This window comes from Dicentrarchus labrax, unplaced genomic scaffold (assembly GCF_905237075.1).
Source record: "Dicentrarchus labrax unplaced genomic scaffold, dlabrax2021, whole genome shotgun sequence".
NCBI classification, from domain to species: domain Eukaryota; kingdom Metazoa; phylum Chordata; class Actinopteri; family Moronidae; genus Dicentrarchus; species Dicentrarchus labrax.
The window spans coordinates 15400013-15419510 of record NW_026136713.1 but is presented as its reverse complement, the minus strand read 5'-3'; the positions used below and the strand labels follow the sequence as shown (position 1 = coordinate 15419510).

The window sequence follows — 19498 nt, the reverse complement described above, 5'->3', positions numbered from 1 at the left end:
TCCTGCAACAGTATTTCATGCTTCCTACACAGTGGCAGTATCATGCCTTTCCTGGGGGGGGGGGACAGAGAGGGGAGGGGGTGATCTCCCACAAGGACCCCCCAGGAGGACTCATGTATTCACCCAGACATGCCTGGGGGTCTAGGGGGATCTGAGTGTGATTGATCATCCCTTCTCTTTGCTGCCCTCCTCTCTCACCTGGGTGTGAGATACCAAAAGGCCTGACACAGGAAAGGCTGCGGCTCCTCCAACAATGCTATGTTATGAATTGGAATCAAATGACACAATATGACTCCAAAAAAATATGCAGCGATATCAATCTGTGCATGTAAATAATTAGGCATTAGGTCTCGAGCAACACATTCCACATCAAAATTGTTTAAGAAATCTCCATCTCAAAAATCAGGCACATAAGTTAGAACAAACTTAAATAATAAGCACGGCATGTAGCTACATGCCTGTGGTAGCATACGCAGGTGAGTGACAGGAAATGAACAGCTTCTATGTTTAGAGATGAGATATACTTTGCAGTGCGTGCGTGTATTAATATCATGTCTCAAGTCCTTTACAACCACTGAAACGACAAACAGACGACAAACCACATGTATGCCTATTTAAAGGTCAGTGAGGTCATTCTAAACTTTCATTTTAGAAGGTATGTTGAAGACTTTGAGAGCAAAACAAAAAGGTCTTGCTGTCAGTAAACCCTTCATTTTTCGGGCGGATGTGATACTTAAAAGAGACAAGCATGAGTTCAAACAATGTTCCTTCTAAAATGGAGGTGATGGGATGGAATCCCCGAAGTCTAGCTGACTACATGAGGAGGGTGAGTATCAAAAGAGTTGCCTGAGGTTGAAATAAAACATTTTTATATCTTCTGTAGCTGCAAGTACCTTACTGAAGTATATTTTTTTCTGCTAAGTTAATTTTAAACTTGATGTAATATTGCTTGAGTAATGGTCAAAAAGTCAATGTTTACCCACTTCGACAACATTTGTTGTCTTGTGTAATTCTTGGTCACATTTTGATGCAGTATATTTCCAAACACAAAATTTAAATAGGTGGAACGTGATGACCGAGCTACTTCGTTATTTTCATACAATTATGTAACTTCAAACATACAGTAAAAATGTTCCCGCACTAAAAGTGTTTGACATCTTCTCAGCTTAAGTTATCAGGCAGTGACAGAGTAGTGATGAAGGGCAGCATAACTGGAGCACAGTTCATGGTAAGAATGTCTAACTACTTTTACACTTATTTATTATTCTGGAATACACATTTTTAGCAATTTATTTTCTATTTCTTATTCAAATCTACACCATCCAGCAAATGACGGAGTGTGACCTTCAAGTGTTCCCCAGCCTTTTTGTCCCGTGAGTCTGACTGAAATATTTTCCAGCCAAAATACAGTTAAACAATCCATTAACAAATGTCTGTTAAGGCATAAAAACTCACTGTGGCCATGTACAGTAATATGTATGACACGACATAAGAGATTATATCTTCTCTGACATTGCATAATCTGCATTAGGCTGTAGAAGGTTGTGGTGGTTTGGGCCACAAGTAGCTGTGCAGAGTAATATTGTAATACTGAACATATATATGTAATATTTTGCTAAAGTTTTGGTTTTATATCTTTATAGAATAATTACAAAGATCCAAAATGAAATCAACATGGGGGAGCAGAAGAAGGCCTTTGGTAATAAGTAAGCAAACAGATTTTTATTACAGACTTTCTACTGTGTGTTACTGTTACTAAATACTGCTTAACTTTTTATATTTATCTTTCGCAGATCAAAAGTACAAAAGCATCCAAAGCAAGGTAAAGGACACTTGGGTTTCATTATGCCACTGATAAATGAAGCTTAGGTCTGATATTATTCTTTTTTATTTGTTTACAGTATTTGTACAAGAGGAGGAAGATTGGAACTCAGATGAGTTTGTAAGTAAAAAGTTATTGTTTTATAAATGCGACCCCAGACAGATACATACCTCAGGGTCAAAGTAAACTGTTAATATCAAGTGACAACTTAACTACTTAGTATGTAGCATATAACAGAATAGTTGAACTACTTGTGTCATTTCTGGTCTGTGCTCAGGACAGTGACAGTGATCATGACTATGAGGGGCCACATCAGGAGGAAGGGGAAGGCAGCTACATCTGTGCTCTGACTGAGGAACAAGACAGTGACGAAACCAGTGAAGAGAACTACAGGAAGCCTTTCACTGCAGACATAGTGAAGCCACCTCGACACCTAAAGGTGGCTCAACCTCCGGACGGTCACCACAGAGGTAACAGAAAGCAACCCAGAGAAAACATATCAGTGGATCTGCTACTTTGGTGAATTGGTGTTCATGTTATAAATATGTACATGTATGCGGGTAGATCCTGTCCATGCTCCATCCCCTGTTGAACGGATCTTAAAACCTCCAAATCCACCAAGACTGAACCATATTGGTCCGAGACCTTTCAAAGCACCAGGTGACTGTACATTTAATGACTCCATAACCACCTGATTTATTGATGATGATGTTGACAATCTAAACCTTGTGTAAAATGTGTTTTCCTGTTCCTGACACCAGCCAATCTACCCAATCTGCAAATTGACAGGAGCAAGAAGCCTGGACAACCTGGTCCATCTCAGAAAGACATCAGAAAACCAAGTATGTGCCGGTTATTATGTTGTGTTTGTAACAGCAAAATGTTGTAATCACACGTTTTTCTATTCTATTTCACACTACCCTTCATGTCCACAAGAGGGCGGCACTATCAAGGCTCTAGGCTCATTCAGCACCAAGCTCGCTAAACCGAGAACCCCCAAACCTCCAGATGTGTCCAGCAGGTAGGCCAACCTGAATAATTTGAGTCTAGCCAGGCCCTTCACTCTCGGAAATCTAATTAGTAAAGTGTTATTGTCTTAATTATTACATAATTATATATAATTGTCTTCCATGTCATCTGCCAGACCAACTCCTCCAGTGCCAACAGCACCTGCTATACCAGGACCAAGAAAGGTGATAATCAAAAGTGGAATCATGATTTAGTCATATACTGTTGTGAACAGACATGATATTAATGGTGAGCTTTTCTGTGCAATTACACACTTTTGAGTACTTTCGAAAAAGAAACAGCAGATGGCGATGTTGTAAAAAGAACACAAATAAAACATACTTCAGTCGATGCAAAAGGTAAATGAGAGTTTATTTAGTCCTTACTATGACTGTTTTATTATGATGCATCCAGGGTTTGGATCCCAGCTGGTACGGAGGAAGGTTGACCAGATATGAAGCTGACATGGCCCTCAGAGAGGTGAACAAGGTCAGGTGCTGCCTCTCATGGTCATATCTGACTCTCCTCTTCCTGGAACAGAGACACACACACACACACACACACACACACACACACACACACAACACACACACACACAAACAGGCAGATGAAATCACACAGGATTTTATTTTCAATATTATATATTAAACTGTGTATGTATATTTGTCCACATTTTGTGTCTTTAGGATGGGACATTCTTGGTGAGGGACAGCTCAAAAGGCTCAGAAGAACACCCCTACACCCTGATGCTGCTGGAACAAGGCAAGGTTTACAACATTAAGATCCGTAACCAAGGCAACTCTTACTCCCTCGGCAATGGCCTCAACAACAAGGTAAACTGAAAATGATGATACCATTATCTACCATGTTAAAATGAGTAGAAAAAGTAAAGTGAAAAGTTCCCATCTTGCAGCACGCCTTGGGGAGCATTTGTTGCTGACTTATGCTGCACTGCGTCATTAGGTCCCTGTCATCTTTTTTGTATGCTGCTGTGCTGTAGAGTTTCCCTGGAGTGAAGGAGATGATTACCCATCACACACACACCCCGTTGCTGCTCATTGATGCCACAGACCCGAGCTCTGAAGCGCAGAGCCAGTGTTGCCTGCTGCACCCTGCGGGACTCTGACCAGCACCAACACCAAGCTTAATGTGGGTGTTTGCTAATTTGTGTGCATGGATACATGTGGCTTGTTTGGAGGCCTGTTAGGAACATCCGAACAAATGTCACAGTTTTCCCAATCACAAAGGTCATTGTTATGCAATTCCTGTTTTTAGTAACTTGTACTTTTAGTAAACAGAATTAGAGAATAAGGATGATTTTTACTTGGCAGACGGTTGTATATTTGATTAAACTATGTTTTCCAGACACAGCATTACCTCTGTTCTTCACGCCTCAGGTCGTGCAGGAGGCTGCTGCTTCGGTGCCTCTTGGACTTTCAGAGACGCCAACTTGTCAGGGTGGCCAACATAAACGATCAGATCACATTGTCTCAGCTGGGTTCGCACTGCAGGCAGAACACAAATACCTTGTTTTTAACAAAACAGCCTCAAGTCAACACGTTTCTTTGATGTATAAAAGTCACATTGCAGAACATGTAAGGATACACACCAAGGACGATAGTACTTAACAGTTACTTAAATTCCTATCTATTTGGCCTTGTTATTAGAAAACAATACTTGTACTCACTGTGTTACTAGACATATTACACTATTGTCCAAATATAAAAAACTAAATGACAGAGTATTAAATACTTGGGAATATAATTTTCTTGGCAAGAGCTCTCTCAAGTCTTAAGTTGGACTTGTCATCTGTTCAAGCATGTCTTATTATTTCTTGTTAGTATAAAATGGTAAAGTAGGTTAATTTCTTATATACTACATGCCAAAACATTATAGTATTAAAAAAAAGGGGGACACAGCATCAACTTTCACAGCATCGCAAATCCTCCCACTTACAACGTTTAGTATATAACAAACCTCTGGTGTTTGTTTCCAGGCTTTGAGCTATTAAAGTAAGGAGATAGATATAATCAAGTAAGACAACCCAGCAGACAGATTTGACTGCCTTTTTGCCCGCAACTGTCCCCTCTGGCAAAAAAGAAGTTGCAACATCATATCTCACATCAAATGGTCTGAAGGACAACCATGTGTGTAAAATCCTTCAGTTACTCCTATCTGCCCATCAGCAGAGTGTGATCTGACAGACATCATGTAGCATCATGTACCGTAACTCTGCACCACTGACAACTACAAGCAAGGCTAAGCTGCGCAGCAGTTGGTGTAAAATAATCCACTTTTGGCTATCACATTGTAGATCTAGTATAACAGTTACATCACGTGCTTTGCATATTTGCAAATCGATCAAGTTTAAGTTACTGGTATAGTTGATGCTTACTGACATTTTGACGGTGTCAAGGGAGTGGGATGGGGATAAACAGTCATACATACATGCCAGTTGATCCATGCAGTTAGACAAGGAGTCCAGCCCTCTCAGTATGTTTTCCACATCAATGTAGGCAGTTGGGGTAGCTTGTTCTGTGTTTTCCATCTGGAAAAGAACAGAACAGGCTAAGTCAACAACAACAAACAACAAACTGGAATGCAATTATCAATGCTGGTGTAACATTCAAATGAAAATCTGAACATATAATTACATTAGAACAATAAACAATGAATTGCAATACATGTAAGTCAGTGTCTATAAAAAAAAAAACAACAGAAAACATTCTCATTTTAAACATTTTATTATTTAATTCAACAGGTTAAACAAATCAGACCAACACTTCAGTGCTGACAAAACAAACACAATGCAGGCCATGTTAACGTCAACAACAATCAACAAGTCTACACATTACTCAATGAAACATACTGTTTTAATGCAGAGAGAGCAGAAGAAATTCCTCCCCTATATGATAACTAGTCCAACACAAATACAGTTTAATTTCATACTGCTTTAACACACGTTTCCTCTTATGAACTGACAATAACATCACATCTGAGTGAGTGTTGTGGCAGCAGGATCGTGACATTTGCTCCTCCTTGGCTCCTGGTCTTGGTCTCCACAGACAACAGCTCTGCATCGGCGATAAGCTTCTTCCAGTTTCCGCATAGAGGCCCCCAGCTCGGGGCTGGTGCGCAGTGCCACCATGTCATAAGCCATCCAAGTCAGCTGCACTACAGGTGGACGGAAAATATGACGATGAAAATGCAGCCAAATTAGAAAAAAAAAACAGCAGTCTTAACACCGTGCTATAAAATGAAGCTAACATAATTTACCTGATATATTTTCAACGTTTTCAATTATTCTTTCCAAGTCCTTGTTCAGCTCCAACTCGTCGTCGTTGCTGTTCCGCGGAAGCTCTGGGTACGAAGGTGAACCGGCCATCTAACAATTAAAAACCGGCCTTTTATGAGCTGTCTTGTTACTCACAGAAACACCTCCGATAAAAGCTAACTCAAGCTAACGCCAGCTAGCCGTTCCTGCCGTTAACTTGTTAGGTCCTGCGGTTTTACCGTTGGCATGGTAACATTAGTTTCTGATAAAAAATTAGGATTCTAATTAATAACAGTTTGTGAAGAGGAACAACAGTACTTACTAATACACTGTTTTAATCGATAGTCTATACAATTACGAGGTATTATCTATAATTAAAACAGTGCAATACTTACCATATAAAGTTTGTCTTCACTAACGTTATGTTAATTTGAAATAGAAAGTTCTCGCGCTAATTTCAGGGATTTAAAAAATGACGCAATGCGCAAAAGAGATTATGTAAATTTATTTTTTTACGATTTTCAGGTAAATTTCCACCATTATTTCTTAAATTATTTGTGTATTAACCTGTTATTGTCTGGAGGCAAGGTACACTGTGTTGGCAAAAATTTGGAACTTTATAATAAAAAAGTATAATTTGAGTAATTTTACATATAACGTTAGATCAATATATAATAACAATAGGCTAAATCCCCTATAGTTACAGAGGCTACATTTCAATTGGCTAAATAATATCAAAATACGATATATTCAGAATTAGTAATACTTCTGCTAAACCCGGTTTAAATTTAAACATTCATTAATTCAATACATATTATTGCTTTGTTCATCATAATTCTTCTTCTTTATTAAGCGTGGCCCAAGCTTTACAGAAAACTTAATTAATGTAAAAAAAAAAAAAATGCATGTCATGAAATGTTAATGTACCATTAAATATTATAACTGTTCATAGCGATTAAATAAGAAAACATTAGCTAAGGTATTCACAAAATTGTCTCTCTTGTTACTGTATAAGAAGTCAGTCTTCACAACAACTAACCTGTCCAGGTGAGTAGCATGCAGGGGGAGGGGGGGATAAAAACTACATTTAAAAAACTAAAAACTGAATTATTTCAATCTGTTTTAATTTGCATCATAATCATCAAAAAATTACAGAGGACTGAACTGAGTTTATGTTGGAATAATCACTTGAGTGGAAAATTATTTAATTGAGGGTGAACAAAACCCCCTCAAGGAACTGAACTAGCTGACAGCAGGAAAAAAAACCAGAGAAAGCAGGAACAGACAATTCACCTGCGAAAACAACCAATCAAACAAGACAGGGGGCGTTTCAAGTGAAACAGATAAAGCAGGTATGACAGGTGACATCTTGACATTAAGCAAGGGCAAACAGACAAGAAAGGGGTGGAGAAGAGTAGCCTACAACTTTGAAGCCATCATTTGGATCAGCTCACATTCAAATACTTGCAAAGGTCTGAGCAAGAAAAGGACTTTTAGTGGCAACATCCCTACGAAAAGAGTTTGGCATAGAAAGGTAGGACAACTAAAGGGTTGAGAAGAGACTCTGTGAGGTGTGAAGAAATTTTACAATGTCTTCATTTGAGGCCCAGGGCCAGTCTCCTCCTCGGTGTGGCCCACAGTTCCCGAGCCTCGGCCAGGAGCCCCCTGAGCTCAGCATGTACAGTGACTGTTACTACCCTCCTCCCTCACTGCCGAGTCCTCAGCGCACTACGCCGACCTCCTACGACCTGAGCGACTACACCACCTCCTCTTCAAACCCTTACCTCTGGTTCAACGGCTCCGGCATCAACACACCGCCGTACCTGGCTACTACCGGTCCGCCTGGCAACCCCGGCCCTCCTTTCGTCCCTCAGCACTACGGCATGCAGAGGCCTTACCTGGGTCCTGCTGGAGCTGGGGGTCCAGGAGGAGAGCTGAGCTGGTTCTCTCTACCCTCACAAGAAGACCTGATGAAGCTGGTCAGGCCACCTTACTCCTACTCCGCTCTCATTGCCATGGCTATCCACGGAGCGCCAGACAGGAGACTGACCTTGAGTCAGATTTACCAGTACGTCGCTGACAATTTCCCTTTCTACAACAAGAGTAAAGCAGGCTGGCAGAATTCAATCAGACACAACCTTTCACTCAACGACTGCTTCAAAAAAGTACCAAGAGATGAGGATGATCCAGGTAATATTTGTATCTTATTTTACTTATTTATTTTGCTTTGAATATCTCTCTCTCTAAGACTAATATGATCAATTAAATTCATTTCTATTTACAGTTTTATTATATTGCTTACTTATTGAATCAATATGCTGTTGTGTTTTCTGTCATTCTTAAAACTTTAATTGAAACTCATCAACTCTATGTGCTTACAGGCAAGGGCAACTACTGGACACTTGACCCAAACTGTGAAAAGATGTTTGACAACGGAAACTTCCGCCGGAAAAGAAAGAGAAAGTCTGATCACCTCACCGGTGGTGATGGCGGCTCAGGGGCTCCAGAGTCAGGTGACAGCGAGAGGGGCAGCCCCAAACACTCTGGCAACACTGACCTTAACATCTCCCCCACAGCGGACAGGATCCCCTCCCCTTCATCGTCAGGTCCCGCACCTTGTCTAAGCAGCTTCTTATCCGAGATGTCTGGTGTGACTGCCGGAGCAGCCGGTGAGGTGGGAGGCGATGGGTTAAGCAGGCCCCTGCATATCAACCTTCCTTTAGATGGGCCTCATAGACCCACTCAACCCGGAAGCTTTAGTAGCTACTCCCCCAACTCAGGTGGCCCAGAGTGGGTACCGCAAGTGCCTGGTCCCCCTGTGCTCTCTTCATCACCCACCCACTCTTCCCTAGGCTACACTAGCCCCATCCTCAGCCAGTACAGTGGGTCTAGTGGGCATTTCTACCCCACACTGGGCTCGACAGGAATCATCTATCATCGTGAGGGCACAGAGGTTTAGTAAGACATTAAGATGGGAAAGATTTGGTTTGAAAAGACTCTTGGCAGGAAATTTTACATGTCTGATCTCTTTTGTTGTAGAGAGGTTCTGTTGTGAAAGACAATACACGCATACACATACACACAAAGTATGTTTGCGCTGACTGAGACGGTTGAGATCACTATAGCGTGACAGCAGAGTAAGAAGGCTTTGATTCCCACAGGAACAGCTGAGTCAGCTGCAAAGAGCTACGAGTGTGACTCCATGAAACCACAGTCAGCCTCATTATCAGATCCTCAGTCAGCTTTTATTCTAACTAAAGCTAGTCTCTATCAGATCTGACTCATTATTAACAGATCCTAGATCTGATCTGCTGACATCAGGCCATTCCACACCACGCTATCTGTGATTCTTTGATGGTATCACCCATACAGCGCTCAGACAGCACATTTAGAGGAGTAGTTAAATTACGCCATTGTCTACATAGTGTGTGTGTAGACACAGCTCTAAAAGAATCAACAAAAGATAAAAGGTAGACTTTCTGCCTTTTTCATAGAATTAAAACTAAACAATCTGATGAACTTACAGTCTTGGAGTCTGATACTCAAGTGATAATTGTACTTTGTAAATATGTCAATGTGTTGTGTAATGTTATACATTTATATTGTTGGTTTGTTGGCTGTTATTGTGCAAAGTGGGTTTCTAATGTATGGTATATATTATGTATGTTGTGTTTTTGATATGAATAAAAGGTTTTAGAGTTCTAAAATTGCATTTGAGTTTATTTTTATGAAGAATAATGAATAGCTGTTACTCAGGAGCAATAAGGAGGCTATATGATTTCTCTCAGACAATCCTCCCATCCCCCCAGAGAAAAACAGAAAGAGAAAGAAAGACAATAAGTTCTCACTGACAGTTCTGAAAAACGATGACCAGTAGGGTAGGACCTGCATGTTGGTGTAACCTTATCTCTGTGTGATGGATAGTTAACTGCTTCTCCTAAACGGTGAAAATCCACATTCCCATGCTCTCCACTACACCAGACACTGGATCCCTCTCTGTCACACCAGCCACACACAGATACTGCTGACTGGATGCAAGCAGCTTAATTACAGGAGGGGGGCCAACTGTAAAAATCAGTAAAAGATGCTGATGTGTGAACTGCTAGTTCTACCTAACTGCTAGATAAACACAGTCACTCAACACAGTTTACGACATGCCAATTCATAATTGTTGACTGTTAGGATGAATTTCACCACTACTATCAGAAGTTATTCAATTGCACAGACAGTGGAGAGTCTTTAAGCTAACTAAGAACATTCTGGACAAGCAATATATGGCTGTGTTAAGTCAAAATAAAGCTTTATTGCCATATTCACGGAGAAACAGGTTTGCACAGAACAAAGAAAGTCATAGTTTGCTTTCTAGTGTGACTGCCATCATAAAAAAGGTACTTAAAAGGGAATTTTTATACAGGTATATGCATTCATAAAGTTAGCATAAATATAAAGATTACAAAACAGTTATGTCAGATGTGGAACAGAACATTTATACAATAAGTCAGATGCACTGCAGTAACAATAATCTGTAGGTTATGATGTATCCATGACACTAATAATATATTGCTGTTTGTTGTATGTCTTGATACAGCAATTACAGTCCATACAGCGACATGAGATCATAGATCATATTTCCTTTTCAAACACATGGAACACATTATTCAGTGTTCAGTCCAGTCCATGATTCCCCCGCTAAACTGCATATATGAGCTTTATTTAATAATTTCTTAAATTATCCAATTAGTAATTAGATATTTTCTACTTTGCTTAAAAGTTAAAAGGTGGTTAATAGAATTGTATCATTTTACAAGGCTTTTATTCTGTCCTGCACCCATTTTATTTAAATAAACATAAACTCTTTGATCGATGGTAGCCTCAGGCCTTTATTTACCCTGAAACAGAGGCAGCATGACAGTCATTTACACTAAACACAAAAGGAAAGAAAAAAAGAACGCACACTTGAAACCAAGATCAAGTGGAATTTAACATCCTGGCACAATTGAAAAAGTGTATTAGTGGTTGAAGGTTAGGGGGTCAACCTGTCAAAATTTGCATAACTGATTCAAAACAAGTGATGAGGTTGCATTTGGATCATAAAGTCCTGCTTTATTAATTGTGTCAGACTTGCAAGCCTATCTGATTTAACTGTGTGAAAAATCCTGCCTCATGTTGCACCATGAACCTCAGAACTTATCCATGAAACATGACTGTGCCAAATCCATATGCAAATAGATCATCTTTTATATAAATATATATACAGAGTGGATGAGGATCTTATAAAAAAAAAGTCAGAGAGAAAGAAGTGGGAGATAAGCAGAGAAGAGGGGAGACAAAAGAGAAAAGTACAGTAAGTATAAGAAGTCTCACCGTCCCAACATGTTATGTTTACATCCCAAATTGTCTTGGCACTTTGAATAGTTTGTTCAGCCAATTAGTTTTCTTTTTTTCCTCCATGTCTTGTTCAGACTTTGAGCTGACAGGTGAAAGATGTGGTATCAAGAATAAGGGTGGCCCTTTGCCTTGTCGATCTAGCATGAGCTCTTGTTGAGTGTATCTGCCAACAGAAACATTATAGGGCTTTCGTCTCGGAGACTTCATTAACAGTAGACATCACCTTCTGCTGTCTTATTCAGACAGTTTCAAATTGATGCAAATTTACAGCCGTTAATCACACTGGTGGATGGGGATGACAAGGTCAGAGAGAGAATGCGGTGTTCTAGATGGAGCTTCTCAGATAAGAAACGGTAAAACCTGAGGGATTTACTGTACCTTACGACTCCCTGAAACCAAAGTCAATATGCTTTTATTGAAACTCAAAACACAATACACATTTTGATATTTTGGAACTTCCCCTGTCTGTTTCTTGTATTTGTATTGAATATATTGCTTTTTTGGACAGTTTGCTCATCCACAGATATTACACTTATCTGTTTTGTTTATTTCACTTTTTGGAGAATAACAATGAAACCTTCATAAAACTCTCTGTTTGATTTTATGATTCCTTTATCTGATAGTGCTTTCAGTTTCAAAATTAAGCAGCAATGTATATTGGACTCCAAGCTATTATAAATTGTGTTATTATACATTTTAGACCACACTTGTTTCTGCATGATTCAGGGATACCCACCACAGCATCCATCAATCACCTGTTACTGTATCTATGGACCTTCCTTGCCTTAGGCAGTAGAATTATTGCTCAACAGAGTGATACGATTAAAATCTATAAATCCTCATCTCCACCTGGCTCGTGTCTTCCACACACCTGTCGAAATAACGGAACGCACCCACACACCCTCACACTGTCTGTGTGTGTGTGTGTGTGTGTGTGTGTGTGTGTGTGTGTGTGTGTGTGTGTGTGTGTGTGTGTGTGTGTGTGTGCAGGGCAGGGCATAGGAGTAAGCAGTGTTTATAATATAAACTCAGACAGAGAACGATTACGCCAGAGCTGCTATGCATGAGAGATTTGTGTTTGTACGAACAGTTCTGATTATAGCAACGTAAAACAGATTTCACACATCCCTCTGTAGCAGATAAATAGTTTGTAAAGTCTGACAGGTAGTAAATCTGCTTTATTCCTCCTGAAGTGAGGAGGTGCACCACTTCACTTTGGATAACTGCTAACTGAACGGAAAGCTAACTGTCCTGGTACCAAACACTAACACACACCTACACACACACACACACACACACACACAACTTCTGTATTTACTAAAACAGTCGTGTCCTATCAAGGCTGTTTAGTAAACGGTAGCAGAGAACGTCAAGCCTGGAGACATGCTGTCATGCCCAGTGCTCCAGCTCTGCATTACCAGCTTGCTGTTTTGTGTAAACACCCACACACACTCCAGACACACGCATACAGGTGACGAAAGGAATGAAATATCTTGCCCTTCGTCTGGAAGTCATTGAACAACCTTTCTTCTGTGTGCCTTTTAGAGGTCAATGGAAAACTCTAGAATTAGTACAATTTCTAAGACCACAGCTTATACAATAGTGCTGCTGGCAGACCTTTGACAGACAAAATGCTCTTACTTTCAAAATTCTTAAAAATGTAAAATGACAATTGTGCTATTGAATGCCAGAAATCCTAATAACACTGCTTAAGAATGTAACTCTTGACAGTGCCTAAATTTTAGACTCAGACACCCGCTAAGTTGCCATCACCATTCTCCAACAATCTTAGTCCGTGAAAAAAGTTGACATTAAATCCCATTAAAGTGCTCAGTGAAAAAGTATTAAAAACGCAGCAGCTCCGTCTTTGTAAAACAGCATCCCAGTGTCTCAGACTCCAGAGGATAAGGCAGCGAGTGATCTCTCCTTCCTAAACATGGCTTATATACACGATTTGGGGAAAAGTGAAGTTTAAAGACAAACACAGAGAGCAGTGAGAGTGTGTGTATATATGAATCATTGCTATTTCACCCTAAAATATTTTCCATGTCAACATGCAGTAAACATGGCGATATGAACAGGGCTTTGCAGTGAGGGAGGGAGAAGGGGGGAATAAAGTGTATACGTCTTACTGGATACCTGCTGAACTGAACGGGGATCTAAGAAATTGAAAGCCTTTTGTAATGTAATCCTTTTGTCCGTTTTTTCCCCCTTTTCTTCTGTTTTTGGCACACTGAGAATTGTACTTTATCACAATTTACCCGATTGGATATGTTAATAGGAGACATGCAGCACAACTATCGGATGTAATTGTCGTGTAATTTTGTACAGACATTCAGAGTATGACTCATAAGGGCTTTGGTGATTCCCTGATTTCACCAGCATTTTTATGTCTTTGGCTTTAATATCTTGACAATAATTATAAGATGGATTGCCATGAAATTTTGTACAGACATCCATGGTGGCCATGGATAAACCCCAATGACTTTGGAGATCATCTGATTAGAACAAAAATTCAATTTGTCCGATACTATTCCTGCAAAACTAATTATATTCTCATCTGCCAGCTGTACTATGTTAGGACTGTCACTATGAGCATGTTAGCATGCTGACTTTAGGATGTAACTCAAAGCACAGTACAGCCTCTGACGCTAACATGGCTGTAGACTCTGTGACCAGAACATAACTTTGGTGGTACATTATGAGCAGGTGGAAACCGTATTTTTAGCACCACAAAATCGGATTAACAGTGATTAAAAAGAGTTTTTTCATCACAAATACAAAGTAATCAGAAATAGGTAGTGGTAGGTCACATGAAGTTCTACTGCATTCTTGTAGAGGATATTCATGAAGGAAAATGGTTGGAAAATGACACAGTAAGAGCTAAAGTGAAAATAAGAGGGTGTTCCTTCTCGCTGTATATTTAGATACTTCTGTTATTGCCTCTGATGATACAGTGTGGCTCCCCAGTAACACCTCAATAAAGGGGAAAGGGAAATATATTAGTGCCTTTATTATTGTTCTCAGGAAGCTTTATCTAATATTAGTCCTTGTGTGTGGAACAAGGAATAAAATTACTTTCTGAGTGTACAGCTGCATGCCAACACAGACTTTATCAGGCTGTATTCTGCAGGGTGAAGACTGTCTCTGTTTAGTAAATACGGTCCTAACAAAAAGAGACTTGCATAGATTTCCATTAACCCGCTTTGAAACTTGACCAGACAGTATCAGTGAGAGCCAGGCTGTGTTCATTTAGAAGATAAATTGCTCAACAGAAAACCAAACTAAAGAAGAAAAAAAAAACACACCAAACAAACAGGAATTGCTCAGTTTCCAGTCGGCAAATGAGGCCATTAACCTTTAGAAAGGGACCCTCCTGCAGCAATTTTGCCTGATACAACATGAGAATGGCCTGAAAGAAAGTTGTTTTTCTCTGTCACATTGCATCACTGCAGTATAATAATTGTGTGGTGTGGCACTGTAACCCGAAACTCACTGTTTTTAACATTCTGAATGAAGACTGTGGTTTCTTTAATTTGTTTGCTTTCATTCATCGGTGAATAATGATGTCTGTGGTGGCAATAAAAATGTCTGAGTGACAGCTCTCTGCTTCCTCCTACTCTATTCGTACGAGCATTCAGATGCAGTACAAATTATTCAGTAACGCATGCAATACAACTCAGCAGGACATATTGATATTTGTAAAAATCAGCATGCATTTTATTCAATACTTATTGTCTAATGATTTACAAAAACCTAAACAACCGTAACCAATTTTTTAGTGATAACTAATACAGTTTTTAAATGCTGTACACATGCATCCTGGACATTTATTGGCACAAACTGGGGCTGCAGCACTGTCCACGATGAGGAATTGAAGGACTTACCAGAGTGTGTCGGGTTCAATAGCTCTTTCTGAAACTACTGACACTCCATTATGGTGTAAACAAGCACAGAAGCTGTTACTGCAGCAGATTTAAGTGTAGACCCAGGCAAAACTAAATCATTTTGTTTTGTGGCTGCACACAGAGAAGGACTATAAGTACACCAGAAGTTGTCTAAGGCCCTACTGTTTTTTGAATACAACATAGGCTTAACGTGAATAGCATAGCATAGTGGATTCAAAACTACTGCCACTATCAGGCAAAATGCACAAATGTAAGTAGGTGTCTGAGACAATACATTTTACCACAGAGGCCATAATTTATAATCCTAAACCCATCAGTCTGACACTAATCTGTTATTGTCAGTGCGTGAAGGTTAGAGTGAGTTGCCTAACGATACTGTTGGTCCTGCATGCTTGAAAACATCAGACATCTTCCAAACCCCCATAACCTGTGTGTTATCACACACTCTCATGACAAAAACAAATGTTCCTGACTCCACTGGTTGGATAGGTACTGATAGGGATTTTCCTGAAGTGTCTTGTATGAAAATAACTTTGGTAAATATGGATTTGATGCCTTAACATGATAGACCTTGCTTAATATGCATGACTGCACAAACTAGAGCCAGATCCAAATCTTGTTTCACACTAGTATGAGAGATAACATAATTTTTTTAATGCATGGGAAAATGATTTTGGCTACATGTGCTGCCACTCCTCCTGCTGAAGTTAAAATGTTTAACGTGCCCTCAGTTTGGCTCAGTTGGCAAAAGAACAGCTTTTTTCTCATTAACTGAGTTTGAACAGCTGCAGATCTGCGGTATTCTGTAAGCCCATATGAGGTCTAACTGGGTGGGACATTCTTTTGTGCGTCCTGCCATGAAATTGTTAGATGCTCTGGATGAGCAGTAAATTAACAGTTTTCTCTATAATATTGGTGGGAGATGATGTTGATCTTTTTTAATTAGGATTTCAGGTTTTATGTTATGCTATTACTGAAGAACATTGTTTCATGTATTTATTATGTTTTATGTTATGTCTGTGTTCTATGTGGCTGGGAGACAAATTTAAGGACAATAAAGTTAAAGTTGAGCAAACCTACAGAGTCATGAGTCTTAAGCAAGCCCTCCAATAACTACCATAGTTGAATAATACCCAACTTTAACATTTTCTGGTTGCAGAAAACTATAGAATTTGTATTAACAATGAGTCTGTGAGGATATTTTTATTTTTTTTACCAACAAACAAGTCTTAACAGAAAGTTCTTCAGAAGGAAGTGGTGCTCAGTATATCTGGTATACAGCCGTGGTTTCAAAGGTTGTACAGTATATTTTGAATGTCATTTGACCTTAACTGACAACACAAGTTTATGTTAGTTTTACCACTGATTGGCATAGAACTCCGTTTAACCCTTTGTTTTAGTTCACTGGATATATATAGCGACACTGGATATAGCAAATCCAACCTACCTGTCTTTCCACGAGTGTGTAACATGTAGGAACAGGTATCTTAAAAGGCAAGAGTCCCTTTAGTGGTCATTGAAAGAACAGTTTGAAGTTCACACATCAGTTTTTAAAGTTACAGCAGCAGATTGGTGTTGAATGAAGTGTTGCTCTGCGGCAAAAAAATTATAATTACCATGCTACAATTGACAGACAAAAAGTCTGTTAATGAAGATATAAAAGTCACCAACCTTCCATCTGCTTTTTCATTACTTTGCAGATCTCTGGGGGTCAAAGTGAGAATCAATTGCAAATTAATTGCCTGCTTTGTTCAGGTGAAGTAAGTGTTTCACACATGGCTGATAGAAAATCAATCCCCTTGAAGACTGGACTCTATGGTGGCCACTTAGTGGATCTATAAACATATCACACATTGGAGAATGAAGCAAATGTAAGCATGGTATATATTTTGTAGTTAGTACATTCATTGTGTAGTGTGGGTAATGACGAATATATGTGATCAACACAGTGACTTCTGTACTGAAAGATTGATTCTTTTATTTTGTGTCTGTTATGGTGCAATTCCTTGATGCCTGATTGAATAATTGATCACAACTTTAGCGACTGGAGATGTAGGATTCGATTTTGCGGTTGAACTGACTGACTGAGTTTCCCTACAGAGACCCTAAATGCAGAGAACATTACCATATAGAGGATATGTACTGAAAAAAGCTACTGAAGTGTGAAAACACCAGGGAGCACAAAAAGCTCCCAGAGCAGAAATAAATGAATTTACAATGACAATGACAATCATTAAAACGGTATATTTTCCCAAGACTCAAGTCCACCAAGGACTTCCATGCACACATAAGTAGACTCCCAGTCAATATACTGTTCAAACAGCACACTGACATCCAAAAATAGTATTTGCCAAACCTATATCAAAACACACAGAAAGTGGCTGCACATATATATTCACCCATATTGTTATCTCTGCCACAGTAGCCCAGAAGGAACAAAACAAACACTGACTCTGGGGTGTTCATGTTTTTCAGGGTTATTATAGTTTCTCCTTTGCGCTTGGAAGGTGAGGGTGAAGCGAAGAGGTTGCAATCCACAACTACACCTAAATTCCACTAAATCCTCCACACTGGACCTTTAACCAGCCGGTAGAGGCAGCAAGTGATCAACAACTGCTCCATTTTGGAATCTTGTTTCCACTAAGGGAAATGTACGAGGCGGTCACGTTAGTGTTTGCGTATTCGTCTGTTGACATTTCCACTTTGAAATTGGCATTTAACATTGATGGTGTTTTTGGAATTTCTGAATACACCCTGATAATGCAACACATGTCAACACATTGTGTGAAATTACTTAAATAAATAAAAATTGTGGTTCTTAATTGAAAAATCTTGTAACAATAAATTGAAAATGTAAGTAGAGTTCCATTTGCTGAACAACCACAGATATTGTAAACCTTATTAAACCACATATATGAAAAGCTGTCAATGAGAAAATAAGGCTGTCTAGGTTAATTCCTGAAAAGCTATAAACTTGTTTATGTGGCGAGGATGATGCATCACCCGTAGGAATTTACATTTTGATGCGGGAGAACCCGCAGGGGAAAATTAATTTGTTCATGTCTTTATGTCTCCATCCATTCATCACAATGGAACAGGGATTGTGACCACAAAGAGGAAGAGCTCCATGACAGCGACTATGTGTGTTTTAATGCCCACACTAATTGGCTATTTAGCTCTACTCTAGCTTTCGTTTAAAAGTCATTACACATCCAAGAAACAACTGTGTGCCTAATTATTCTTGCTGCAATGCAACCCTACTGTTTGCTGGGGCCAGACGCATTGCCTTGGCCTTCTGAACCTTCATCTTCCCTTTGGGCTTTTCTGTAACTCCTGAGCAAATCAACTGGTGCATACTAATTGGTGTGCCTTTATCCCTCTGGCAAAAGGGGAACCAGTATGTGTGTGCATGCATGTGTGCATATGTGTAAGTGTGTGTGAGTGCGTGTGTGGGTGGAGAAGTCTCTACTGGACCATGCAGATGAGTTGGGTCCTGCAATTGCTGCAGAAAGCTCACAGCAGTACAGTACACATGTATTTAGACACACACACTCAACGCACAAGGAGGTGTTCTTCCAAATGTGAATTTTTGGCCTCTACCATCCACAGTTTTTTATTTAATCAAAAGCTATTCTTCTTGCAAATAGTCACCAGAAAGTATGAAAAACTGAGTTGCTTCCAACTCTCTTTCATCACTTATATTGTCTTTAAACCAACAACACAATGCAGGTGTTGTCAATTTTCAGTCTCTGTTGAATAATAAAAAAAAAATGTGATTGAGTGTCACATAGAGCAAACCATGAATTATTAACTTAGGAGATAAAATATTATCAGTGACTACATTGTGTGAGTAGCTAGACTAAAACTCACTTACTCAAACCGAGAACAGTGCCGTCAGCCATGTTTGTGATTCATCAGTCTGACATTATGGGAAATGCGCTTATACGCTTTCTTGCCAAAAGCTGGATGAGGAGATTGATACCACTCTGACATCTTCGGACAGAGCCAGGCTAACTGTTTCCCCATTTTCAGCCTTTGCGCTAAACTAAGCTAAGCTAACTAGAGTGGTATCAATCTTCTAATCTAACCCTCTGCAAA

General features: G+C 39.5%; 3 protein-coding genes across 3 annotated transcripts; 2 read left to right on the top strand and 1 right to left on the bottom strand.

The window, feature by feature from the left end:
* The first annotated feature begins 669 nt into the window (after positions 1-669).
* lcp2b (lymphocyte cytosolic protein 2b) lies at positions 670-4196 on the top strand. The gene is made up of 14 exons (XM_051421170.1): positions 670-826; positions 1166-1228; positions 1327-1373; positions 1644-1706; positions 1794-1822; positions 1902-1942; positions 2100-2292; positions 2387-2482; positions 2584-2664; positions 2759-2843; positions 2967-3015; positions 3245-3319; positions 3517-3663; positions 3831-4196. Exons 1-14 carry the CDS (start codon positions 749-751, stop codon positions 3954-3956), a joined length of 1173 nt encoding a protein of 390 aa, XP_051277130.1. The 5' UTR covers positions 670-748; the 3' UTR covers positions 3957-4196.
* syce3 (synaptonemal complex central element protein 3) lies at positions 3178-6513 on the bottom strand. Its single transcript, XM_051421174.1, has 6 exons — positions 6500-6513; positions 6107-6215; positions 5700-6004; positions 5279-5378; positions 4208-4335; positions 3178-3361 (listed from the first exon to the last, which is right to left on the bottom strand). Exons 1-3 carry the CDS (start codon positions 6500-6502, stop codon positions 5820-5822), a joined length of 297 nt encoding a protein of 98 aa, XP_051277134.1. The 5' UTR covers positions 6503-6513; the 3' UTR covers positions 3178-3361; positions 4208-4335; positions 5279-5378; positions 5700-5819.
* Positions 6514-7470: 957 nt separating this feature from the next.
* On the top strand, positions 7471-9811 carry foxi3b (forkhead box I3b). Its single transcript, XM_051421169.1, has 2 exons — positions 7471-8294; positions 8486-9811. The coding sequence occupies exons 1-2, from the start codon at positions 7694-7696 to the stop codon at positions 9061-9063; spliced, it is 1179 nt and encodes a 392-aa protein (XP_051277129.1). The 5' UTR covers positions 7471-7693; the 3' UTR covers positions 9064-9811.
* Positions 9812-19498: the final 9687 nt, after the last annotated feature.